Source organism: Bacillus rossius, chromosome 8 (genome assembly GCF_032445375.1).
Source record: "Bacillus rossius redtenbacheri isolate Brsri chromosome 8, Brsri_v3, whole genome shotgun sequence".
NCBI lineage: Eukaryota > Metazoa > Arthropoda > Insecta > Phasmatodea > Bacillidae > Bacillus > Bacillus rossius.
Genome location: NC_086336.1, coordinates 59,975,649 through 59,988,359, shown reverse-complemented (window position 1 = coordinate 59,988,359; position 12,711 = coordinate 59,975,649). Strand labels below are relative to the sequence as shown.

At 38.3% G+C, this 12,711-nt stretch overlaps 1 protein-coding gene across 1 annotated transcript in view; it reads right to left on the bottom strand.

The window, feature by feature from the left end:
* LOC134535042 (uncharacterized) overlaps nt 1-12,711 on the bottom strand; it is a 168,431-nt gene that overhangs the window by 29,827 nt on the left and 125,893 nt on the right. Inside the window, exons 76-86 of the mRNA XM_063373878.1 lie at nt 10,912-11,055; nt 10,566-10,644; nt 9,349-9,658; nt 7,999-8,182; nt 6,940-7,095; nt 6,004-6,303; nt 4,683-4,866; nt 3,378-3,534; nt 2,006-2,087; nt 1,442-1,610; nt 239-434 (exon numbers count right to left, since the gene is read on the bottom strand). Of these exons, the coding sequence (XP_063229948.1) occupies nt 239-434; nt 1,442-1,610; nt 2,006-2,087; nt 3,378-3,534; nt 4,683-4,866; nt 6,004-6,303; nt 6,940-7,095; nt 7,999-8,182; nt 9,349-9,658; nt 10,566-10,644; nt 10,912-11,055 (1,961 nt within the window). The remainder of the gene's footprint in view (nt 1-238; nt 435-1,441; nt 1,611-2,005; nt 2,088-3,377; nt 3,535-4,682; nt 4,867-6,003; nt 6,304-6,939; nt 7,096-7,998; nt 8,183-9,348; nt 9,659-10,565; nt 10,645-10,911; nt 11,056-12,711) is intronic.

Below are 12,711 nucleotides of genomic sequence, written 5' to 3'. Positions count from 1 at the left end.
GAAAAAATATCAAAGATTAGCAGCTACCATCGTTTAGGGATGAAATAATTTAAATATGTAGTGGGTAAAAATAAATTTGCATACATACTCATGTTGTGTCATTGTTTGGATCAGCTGACATTCACAATTCCACGAGCGAACCATACACCAATGTAAGGACCATGCGTTAAATGCAACAGGGGGTCTACCACGCTGTTAATCCAAGGACGGAGCGCGGCCGGAGCAGGGACGCACTCACCGGTTTGCTGCACGTTGAAGAGCACCCAGTCCGACGAGGCGGTGAAGTTGGCCAGCTCGACGCTGGGCACGGAACTGGTCAGCCAGAGCTTGGTGGCCGTGTCGCTGAAGTCTGCCTCGCCGCGGGTGGTGTAGGTCAGCGGCACCCACCACAAGCTGTAGTCGCTCGATGCGCTGCCGTCCGAGATGAATCGTTCCTGGACAAGCACGGGAAGTATTGCTGGAGAGGACGGTGGGTGACCTCAAAAGCCAACGAACAAAATCATTTTTCCCCGTCCAAACGGATTATTATTATACAGCGAGCGAAGCGAAAATCATGAACATTGTCTCCCAAGTGAATGATCCAGGATCACCGAAAGAAATGTCAGTTTGTCTCAACAAAATAATATATGGTCAAACAAATATGTGAGACAATCATTTCAAACAAACATTTTGTTACAGAGCAATATTATTTTGATATGCAAAAAATTCAAGCAGGCACAAATAAAAACCTAAGTTATTACAGAAAAAAAATTAGGGGTAATTAGTTTAAGTTAATGTAATAATCTAAATAAAATATCCAGCTAAAATTCATGCTGAAACCACCAGTTGTGGACATGCAATATAATATGATGTATTTTTGGTAAGGATGTGTTGTAAGACTTATTAAAAAACCAATGTTATTGATAACAATGATTGATGGTTACTGAATTTTGTGTCTACTCGAGCATCGTTATAACCAACGGTTTTGATGTGGTAACTGCCAAGAAACGAAATAGGTAAAAAACCTTCAAACTTTAATTTTCTGTTCTCGCACGTGATCCTTGAAACCGAATTCATGGCTTTGCTTCTCCGATTAAAGCTTTCTTTCTTCATGGTCATAGATAGAGTCCCGGAAATTTCGCGGATTCCTCTGGCCTCAGGATAGAATTCAAAGTTATAGGTGTGCTCGACCCATGTTTACTTTCCCATTGGTTGATTTCTTAGCGAGAACACTTTTATCCTTGTTATTTGGCACTACCTGATTCGCTTCCTTCTCTCCTAGTTGGACATAGTTGGCTCACGGTCGTAGAGGGGCGTGTCCAGATAACTGTGGTCCAATCATGAACACAGTGTGACAGTGTGGAGGTTTGCATTCTAGCTTGCGACTAAATGAATCCGCGAAATTTCCGTGGCTCTAGTCATAGATTTGAGTGGCAATGCCAATAAACCAACTGGTTTTCACCTGTGTCACGGTGAGCCTGCCGCTGGTGTAGTTCCTGGTCACTGTGACCAGGGGATAGCCGACCTGATGCACCCAAGAGTCTAGCACAGTCTTGACGTTCACGTCGGACCCGCTGTACTCCGCTTGCAATGCAGCGAACAGGTAGTCCGGCTCTGTGGTTCCGTTACCACTGGGGGTGGAAGAAATAAAAATAAAAATAAGACAAGTGAAACTCCTCCACAACCAAGTTGAATCAATTAATTACTTGTGACTCAAATCAAATGAAAAATGAAATTTTTTCTGTGTGATGGTGTGACTGGAAACCGCATATTTTAAATATTATGTGAGACACAACAAAAAAAAGGAAGTAGGTAACTCATAAGTTTTTGAACACCAGGTAATTATTTTTTTTAAATTTACATATACAAAATTTAAATGTTAAAATACTCTAATGAGTGGTGAAAAAAAAATTCATCAGTGCTTTACAGGCATGCATTATAGTACAATATTGTTCAAACGCTACATGAATCGTTATGGTTTGTGAATGAGGATGAGTTTAGCAAACAATCACATTAAAAAACTTACTGCATAACCAGATATCGTCTCAAGCCATTGCGGAAAGCTGATTCTCCTAAGAAATGTTTGGCCATTCTAATCACAGATGCCCCTGTGAAAAAAAAAAAAAACTCCTCTATTAAAATCAAAATATTGCTAGTTCAATCAAACAATTCTAAATGCACATCAGCGAAAAAACTGCAAATAAAGTGAACAAAAAATAACATTCTTTTGACTGCAGAAATTATGAACAATGTGAAGAAATTCCATATGCCTGTTTGCACAATCACGTAAGGAAAATCCAGCAAATAATTCCGCATTTAAAAGATATGGTTGATTGGCCACCATGCGTGTTAGAAGTGAAACATCACAAATATTGGAGGGAAAAAAAAAATTGTAGGATACACACAAATTTTAAACAAGTGTAAAAGTGTACAAGTTGAAAAGTGTATAGGTGAGGTGCTATAAAGCAAATATGTCACCGAACACTGCTAGTGCCATTTGTGTTCTAGACAAGTAAATAGATAGCTAAATTATACATGAACTTGTCTTCCATAAATTACAGATTGAAGGTTCCAAATTGTAACAAACAAAGTAATGAAAAATGTGCAAAGAGTTACGGTTGTCTGACACACTACTTTCGTAATTCTCCATCAACCTCCCCCCTCTCCTAAATCAAGGGCCCCACGCTTGAACATTGCCAATTTCGTTTTTCATTACGACTGACTCTACCGGGTGCAAAAAAATTTCACTTGAAATTTTAGATGTGTTAACACTTTAGCTCTCGATACTCGGCATTTGGTAGAAGTAAGTTTGTGAATGGAACAGAAGTCGAATAAACGGAAATGCAATCACTGTGCCAAAGTCGTTATAAAATTCCTTGTTGAAAATCAGGTCCAAAGCTGGGATTTTATAGGAGCAGTTAATAATAGTAAAATTTCCATTTTTTTTCCAGTGAGGCCATCTGCAGATGATGGTGGCATGCAACGTGTACAATTCAGGCAGTGAATTCTAGTGGCGGGCGCAGGAAGTAGGAATGTGTGAGATTCGCATCCAGAAATTTTGGTATTTGAATGGATACAATTTTATTTATCAGTTTATTTATCACAATCAGAATTATTTTAAAGAGTTATACATTGAAATTTGTGTCTGAGTTTTGTATATTATAAGTTTATTTGCAATATGAACAACATGAGAACACATGAGCTTGCTCATTACCGAGGTTTAGATTTTTAAGACATCATCGGTGAGTACTGAAAGACTTGCCCGTATTTTTAATTCTCAAATCACCTTTGCGCGGGACAGCAAAAAATTACTCCACCCCATCCCAAAACAAATTCTTGGAACGCCACTTGTGATTATCGGTAAGTTAGTTGGATACGGCTCGTGGGCGAAGGGTTACCTTTGGCGTACGAGATGGTGCTGAACATGGCGGACACCTCGGAAGGTGATGAAGCTTCGTGCGACATGGGGTGCGAGGTCCGCAAAGAGTCGGACACCAGGGCCGCGTGCAACTGCCTCACCACGAACTGTTCGTCGTACCTCCAGCTGGGCTCCACCTGGTCAAAAACACACATTCACTTGTAACTGGGGAGCGGCATGCCGATTCTACGATGCTTCGATTCCATCGATTCTGGAGTCAGAACCGTCAATTCGCAACAAGCTGCAAGGAATCGAGCACGCAAGGAAACATATCATATTCAGAATGATAGGTCGTAAGTAACTGTCGATAATTTATGTGTAAAATAGATTCACATAAATCAAAGAGATTTTTTTTTTGCCACAATTACCATGCATTCCGGCCAGTTAGCTAACAATGTTCGCGCTACTCGCCTAGCACCAATGTACAAATGATGGGGTAAATTATTTGAAGGTAAGATTACAGTTGCAATCACCTACAATCCATAACACTGTACTAACCAGGTAAATTTGTATTTCTGTACTTGCGGGAATACAGTGTAATCTCATTTCAATTGTCTAATTTAATTTCATAAATACAAACTGAATGTAACTTTTCTCTTCAATCGTAAACATAATAATGTTAACTTCCAACGATGGCAAGCAATCATGATGCCATGTAGAAGTAAAAGCAGGCTGGCCTACTGTGTTTTTCATAAACATAATAGTTTTATTTTTCTAGTCTTTTGTATGCAAAAGCTAATTTCTCGTTATATTATATTTTTTGCTTAATAGAATTGGTTAAAATTGAATTTATGCATATATAAAGTCATAAAATTAAATGCACAAGATTTATTGTTTGTTCATAGCATGTAGCAGCTGACTGTGTATAAAAAATATTGTGTTAAAAATGCACTGTTTTTACGTTCGTGTTGATGTTTCATTTGCAGTGAACCCAATAGGTTTTGTTTATCAAATCCATGGTAAATTTTAATCATGATAAACAGAAAATATCTCGTGATCAGCTGATGTTTTAATGTTAATGTAAACGTTCCAAGGCACGTAAATCAAGTGAAACACAACAAACCGGACTTTTAAAGAGCATGGCAGGGAAGAGGAATTTCACAAGAACACAAAATGGAATCGGAATCGAATAAATGTAGAATCGGCCCATTCCAACTTGTAATGTGCGCTTTCCAGTCCTGTTACGAGCAAGTCAACGCAGCAATTGCGAAGGAGTTAAATGATCAACAATTTCCAAAGCAACTGCGATCAGCGCGGGCGGAGGGGGGGGGGGGGAGGGTGCTACCTGGGCAGGGGTGAAGTACTGGAAGTACCGGCCGAAGCCCTCGTTGAGCCAGGTGTCCCCCCACCACTTGGGGCTGACCAGGTTGCCGAACCACTGGTGCGCGAACTCGTGCGATATGATGTCCGCTGTCCTCTGCTTGCTCTCCGTGCTCGACACACCGTCCACGTGAAGTATGTACCGCTCCCTGCAGACCCACAGCTCCAAATAAGCAAGCATCTCTTGAGCCCGGTTACACCAATGGCAATAATAATTGATAATTGAATAATTGATTTACTGTAACTTAAATTTTCATAAAGTGGCATGCATTTCAATACAACTTACATTCATCCTAAAATTTTTCACTCAAACATAATTGCACTCTTGAAGCCTCCACTGTGATGAACAAGCGATAATAAATACCTCAACATTCTTTTCCCAAAAAATTTTTTTACTAATTTTGAGCCACAAGAGATAAATTTTTATCTTAACATTCATCAGACTTTACCTGACAAAATTGGGGGTTTTCATGTATTAACTTGATAACTTGAAAATAACGTGGAAAGGTTTGTGGTTAAACATAAATAAAAGGTAACCCAGGTGATTTGGTACTGTGAGTAGGGGGAGCACGCCAGTTCTGGGACACTATAAAAAAATTAACATGGCGGCCGCATAGCAGCCGATGCGCCTTGTTTAAATTTACCGCTTAACACTATAAAAAAATAAACATGGCTGCCGCCCGTTTTTAAATTTCACGCTTAGCACTATAAAAAATATACCTTCTCTTTAAAAAAAATATTTTATAAGCATATATACAACATCTGAAATTATTTTCTCCAACATGGTCTCGTGGTCCTGTGGTTAGCGTGACGGACTAATGATCCAGAAACGAAGGTTAGAATCCAACCGTCGCCCGCCCTCACATTTTTATACTTGTAAAAATAATTCCGGCGCGCGACACTAGCGCTACCTGCCTTCCTCATTTAGAAACATACACACACACACACACCCCTCCACGTGACGTCAACCACCCCCTGCGGACCCCTCCACGTGGCTCCCGGCAACGCCCACCCGACCACGTGGTGCCACGCCCCCCCACGTGCTCAGACAAGCACCTGTCGTTTGTTTATAGTGTCCCAGAACCGGCGTGCTCCCCCTACTACTGTGGCTATACGATCTCCAAGATGACATAGCGTTCCATATATTACGGCTCATGCAAGATGTTGAATGAGAGTGACGCCTATATTGCGCTCAAAAACTAGCTTCACTCTTCGTTTTCTTCACCTCAAACATGTCGAGTAGTATCGTGAGTACTTCTCTAAAAACAAAGCCATCCTGCAATCACCTGTAGGTGACGAGTCCCCAGTTCTCCATGGCTCCGGCCGAGAAGTCAGGGACGGCCACCTGGTCCATCTTGGGCAGGAAGTAGTCCACCCCGGTGTAGTTCTCCAGTGCGGCCATGATCCTCGGGCTGACGTCTATGCTGTACCGGGCCTGCTCCGTCGCGTCCGACCGCTGCCAGGTCTTGTAGAAGCCGTCGCTGGAGCTCAGGTTGCTGAAGTCCGACACCACGAACGCCACCAAGTAGGTTGACATGGGCATGGGCGTCTCCTCGAAATGATCCCACGTGAGGTCCAGAGTATCGCTGGAAGTGAAAAAGTAAAGAGATAGTTATAGCTTTCCACATTGGGTGGTTACGCACAGAAACTTTAAAGACTGTTCACACATAGATAGACTGTAAAAAAAAAATGGGGGAGGAGGATAATAATTCCACATGTTTTCACAACTGACAATTTTGACAATAGTTCAAAAGTTTGTCGCAGACTATATCCAGGACAATTAATTAATTAATTATAGAGACAGAAGTATAACTCTAATAGTAACAGTTCATAAAGCAGAATTTTGGTATTTTTATAACTTAAAAATAATTGGTCAAAACTCTCAATTTTTTTTTCAAAATAAAATTTTAATTAAGTGTTTAATTTTTTTTAAATAGCCAGGATCCAGAAAAATGTTTGTTTAGTATATTTTGTATTTCAGTAAGCACATACACCTCAATAGTTACTGTAAAGGAAAATACTGAAAACATTTGAATGCCCCTATGCCAGGATTGTATTTCACTGTTTCATCCCAAATAATCTCGTTAATCTTATCGTCATTGATTCTCATTAATTATGCAATGCTGGAGAGTGAGCTTTGATAATCTAACCAGGGGTTTCTGAAAAATGTCAAAACTGTTGCCTTACAATTAAAGACACAGGTGTAGGACTCACAAACTTACTCGTATTCTGAGTTTGATACTGGCATGTTTGATAAGGCGTGCCTGTCTGCACTTCTGGCGATGCTTATTTTGAAGGTTGCCTTGAATCCAGGTTCGTCAAGGCAAGGGAATGCCCTTCTCGCACTGGTCGGCTGGAACTGCGTCGTAGCCAGCCACCTATGTGCAAACATAGGAAAAAGTATACCTTCTGCGAACACTCTTGAGTGTATAATCAGTAACAGTGTAATAAAAAATTGAACTCACAGTGGCCTTTGTAACAATTTAATCAAACATATGCAAAATATGCTTCCTATGAAATTATTTTAAAACAAATATACACAACTATAGTAGGATTGCTTTGAGTGTAGAAATTTATTATGAAAAAAATAACTAAAAACAAATTTAAATCTTAGTCATTCGTACATAACCTGTTAAGGACAGCAAACAGTTTCATTATATTTGTTATATCATTTAGAGTTTTAACTACAGTAGAACTTTCATTGTCCGTGACCCGATTAACCGGGCATTGATTAACCGGGTTCTCAATTAAAAATCAAACATATTTTTGTTTTGTGGATTTGGGGGGGGGGAGGGGGGGGGGGAGGGATCCTAGCCCATGATGTGTAATTCATTAGGGAAGAAGTAAAACTGTGTCTTTTAGGTCATTACAAATAATATCATTCATACATATTCTGGAAAAAAAAATAAAAAATTAGTGTCAGTAATACTTGTACATTTGTTTTGAATAAATTACGAAATTTTGCTGTATTGTATAGCCTAAATACATATGAATTTGACCAGCCGTGATTTTCGCTTATCCATGCTGACCTTCCCCCCCCCCTCCCCATTAACCCGGTTAATCAAGGTTCTACTGTGCTTGCCATATTTACCGAAAAATAATGCAACTATTATTATAATGCGACCCCAAAATTTTTAATAATAAGTTTACGAAAAAAGACTTTATGGATTGGAAATCACAATTAAAGTGAAAGTTATTTAAATTGTTAAATTGATCCCATTTTCACTAGACCCTTTTCTAGTGCAACGTGTGTTTGTGCGGAGGACTCGCAGTCTCAATACCTCTTCTCGCCGTTGCGGCTGTAGTAACTCCGGTAGAAGCCGTTCATGTCGTCCCTCAAGTGGCCGGTGTAGTTCACGCTGACTGTGTACAGCTGCCCGACAGACAACTCCTCTGCCAGGGAGATCACCAGGAAGTGGCGTGCAGGCTCCAGGGTGTACTGGAGGACTTCCAGGTCACCTCCGCCTGGAGGGCACGGGCAAACTCATCACCGCAAGGCAGGAGCTGCCGACTAAGTAACGTAACAAATGAAGGAACTATAAATACAGAGAAATGTTTCCAACCCGGCACATCAGGGACTATGGCTACGCTGAAATATTGATTCTTCCGATTACCGAACATCACTACAGATTTAACGGGCGGAAATGTGAGAAAGTGAAATGTGGAATGTAACCCGCTTAATAACAAGAAACACTGTACTGAAATGAAAACTGAAGAAATGATAAACTCTAAAAAAAGCCTGCATGCACAATAATGCGACCTGACATCACAACACTTGCACTCTTGAGTACAAGCAGTTGAATGGTGCCTGTTTATAGAATATCCCAAACCATAGAATGCTATCCATATAGGTATAAGATAATATTGTTTTATTTTTATGCTAATTTTGTTTTTAAAAACCAGGAGACTTCAATGTTGTTTATTTTTTTTTTATGAATTCTGTTTATTTATAACTATAGCATATTATTAAACAAATAATGCACTTTTACAATATAATAATTTTTAATATGCATGTTCAAGTATTGGTGTGTTTGGAAAATGTACCATCATAATGTAAAACTGAGTTACTAACAACAGTTGCAAGATAATAAAAAAAGAAGAAATTTATTCAATCTTTATAGCACATATATTTTAATACCAATTACCTACTAAATAAATAAAATATATTGAATTGACTGCATTAAAAGATTAGATTTTTTTTTGATTTGAGTTGTTTTTATTTATAAATGTGGATTAATTTAATGAAGTACCGCTAATCCAGACCACGCTCATCTGGACATTGGTTAGTCTGGATTGTATGAAACATTTTTTTTTTGTTTTGTTTGTTCTACATTAGTTCATAGGTTAAAAACTTATGTCGATGTATACAGCAGTATTAAAATAAAATTAAGCTGTAGCAAAAGTTGTATTTATGGGAAATAAAAAATAAATCATTATAGTTTTACCTACCTAAAACTTTATTACGTGCTTTTTAAGGCAAATTCAGTTTAGTCCGGACTTTGGGTATCTGGACAATGTCCAGTGCCATCTAGTCCGGATTAGCGGGACTTTGCTGTACACAGGAAACCTGAAGTTATAGATCATAAGGATTGAGGATCACTGACGAAGCATGTCGAGGACCTCGAACTCACCCTCTGCTGATTGCACGTGGACACTGCTGACGAGCAGGTCGTTGGCGTGGAGTGTGACCGAGGACGTCGGCCGAGTGGCGTTGAGAGTGACCTCCGCCCGGCCGGCGAACGTGAAGTCCCCCTCGAGCCGCGGGGCCAGCGCCAGGACGTAGCGCACGGGCCGCACGTCGCCCGGCAGGCGGTACCAGCGCCTCTTCAGCCAGGCCGACACGGCGGGGCCGTGCGTAGACAGCCAGGCGAGGTTCCTCTCCGCGGACCTCAAGGTCGAGCTATCTGTTCCCCGCCCCAGCTCAGCAAGGAGCTGCCGCAACTGTTCAGGACAATATATCCCCCGATTAGTTCTTCCGTCGGAACAGAGTATCACAACCTAACCTTCGCACAAGATCTTAAAGACCTCAATACAGAACAACTAAAATCTTCTGTCATGCATATATAATATTAAAATAATGAAGTATATTTTAAATTTGGTGTTACTTTTATTTAAGGGCTATTTCCAAAATATTTAACTTCATACCTCCCTCGAAGTTGTTGTTTCGCCACAAATATCAACAGAAGTTCGCTAAAAAGTAATATCATGGGTGCAAGTATTTTTAATTATCTTCATTTGCACACATTTTTACACTCATATCACACTAGGTGAATATCTGTTGAAAATATTTGTGGCTGAGCAACAAAAGCAAGGGAGATATTGATTAAAATTTTTTATAATAGCCTTAAGATAAAAAAAAAAGACGAAATAATGGAAACAATTAACATGGCCTGTGAGACTGTGCCTTAAGAAGTGGTACAAAAATGATAATTTAAAAAAGTTTTGTCTATATAATTTGTTATAGTATTATGCAAAAAAAAATGGATTTTGTTAGAATTTAGCATGATAATTAGAGACAAGATTAAGCGAAGAATCGCTTTTAAGCCAAAATAACACAGAAAGGCATGTCATTACACCATATAACAATAATACATAAATTTCCTCTTTTAAAAATGAAATTGGCCTAAAAATAAAACCATAAAATCTTTCTCTAATAATACTAAAATATGACATGAATAAATTTTTGGTAATTTTTCATTCCAATAAGTTACAATGCTCCCACAGGAGGCACACACTTTCACACAAAACAAAGTCGTGGGCTCAACTATTAAGAAAGAACTTCCTAAATTGTTGGGACCTTGAAGCATTAACTTATAAAATGGTTGCCATAGAAGATGTTTGTCCTCACCTGGTTGAGTTGAGTTTGAGTTGAGACTGCACTAGCTATGCCTGATACCAAGCTGATCACAGAAGATGTATTATTGTTGCTGAAAAGAAATAAAAAAATAAAAGCATTAACACCTTCACTTAAGTTCACGAGTACAAAAAATAACTTTTTGTCTTGATTCACTACTGATCAGCCAGTTGGATTTAGATGGGAACAAAATAATACAGACATATCTGAAACTGCCTTAACGTGTGTTGTGTTACTAGCTCTTTGTTGCCTTGTTACAAGAAATGACAAGTTGCTTAAAGACTCGTCAGGAACAGATGCCATGTCAGTGCATGATGGTTTATTAATAAAAGATACTTACAAAGCTATTATCTCCTCGTAGTTCTCCTTCACAAATTCAATGGCAAAGTCCACACCCCAGTAATTGCCGTACACTGCAGGAAATATAGTTGACAAATCCTGTGATCTTATGCCTGCGTCAGCTGTGATGGTTTTCCTCAGATACCTGCAAAATATTTTGCCCCTTAAGGAAACATGATATGCAATTCTTCATTAACGAGCACAAGGTATTTAAGAACAATACACTAATTCAAAAGACAGAAGCAAGATACTAACAGAGTTTCTGAATAACCAATATGCTGTTTGAATCTAGGGTTCATTTCCAAGGTAACTTTGCTGTTTAGTGTTGTATTTACATACAGAATGTCTCAAGACGAAAATGGCGGAAGATGTACGTGACTTAAGGGTCTAGGGCAGTGGTTCTCAAAATGTTTGAAGTCGAGGCACATGTAAAATGCTACAGATGATTGTAGGCGAATTTCTGTTAAATATGTTATTACAGTAGAACCCTGTTATAATGTTCCTGCATATAATGTTTTCCTGCTTATAATGTCATATTTTTAAAGTCCCAATATTTCCCCCATAAGGACAATGTATTTATTTCCTGCTTATAATGTTCATAAATAGTGTAATTTCCTGCTTATAATGTTTGCTTTCTCATTCATTAAATGGGGGAAAAATGTTTTAAAACCAAATTATTCCAACACTTACGATAAAATTTTTTCTTTATATATGTTTACAATCACTGCCATACAATACATGAAGTTTGTTAAAATACAATTTTATGCAATATACTGAAGGTACACAATGTTTATAGTTACGTGTCAGTTGGCATCCTTAGTCAACTCTTCTCTTCCTTGCCATTCCAGTGGGTATTCAGATGCACGTACATAGTCCTACAATATTTAAGTTGCCAACCATTGAGCGAGGGCATAACTATAAGTGTTTTCTTTTGCTTACAAATATATATATATTTTTTTTCATTCATACGTAGGAATCCCAAAATTAAACATTTTCAGGTGGCGAAGGAGTAGACATTCTCACTCTTAATGTTGTCATCACAAATCGTGAGACAATTTTACAAAAAATGTGGCAGTGTATCTTTAAAGACAAACAAAATTTAACCAGGGAACAAGACAAAGTTGAAAAATTGTTGGCTTGTTTCAGAAAATTCATGTATCAAGTATACTATCTTTGGTTTTAACATTAAAGTTGTTTACATAGCTTTGTGAGTCCATTGGTACAAAGCTCGAACATTGTTAAGTGCTAAATTGAGATTTCCTGCTTATAACGTTTTCCTGCTTATAATGTTTTTTTCTTGTGCTCCCTTGAAAAACATTATAACAGGGTTCTACTGTATTATTAATATACATATTAAAAAAAAATTACTTTACGTATATTCAGGCTTGTTTACAAACAGTAAAGAGCAACTACAGCGCTGTACTGAACTAAATCAGTGTTCGAGCAAAACATGTAAGAGTCATTCAAATAGCACATAACATAAAAAAATGTGGTATATTCATAATGAAAGGGTATAATAGAGTAATTATATTTATTATTATTTTAAACTCTTTATTCTCTGGAATACCACAGAGCGCAAACTGTAAATATTCTAGGGTACACCAGTGCACCCTGGCGGACACTTTGAGAACCACTGGTCTAGGGTATAAATAAAATGGGTATGTGTACTTATGTACACATGTTAGAAGTTTTACTTACTTGGTGTATAAAAGAATTACCTTTTAATTTTGCATTAGAATAATTAGTATAAATCAAATAATAAAAGGACTGGAGTGATATTATTAACAGTTGGTAAAGTAGA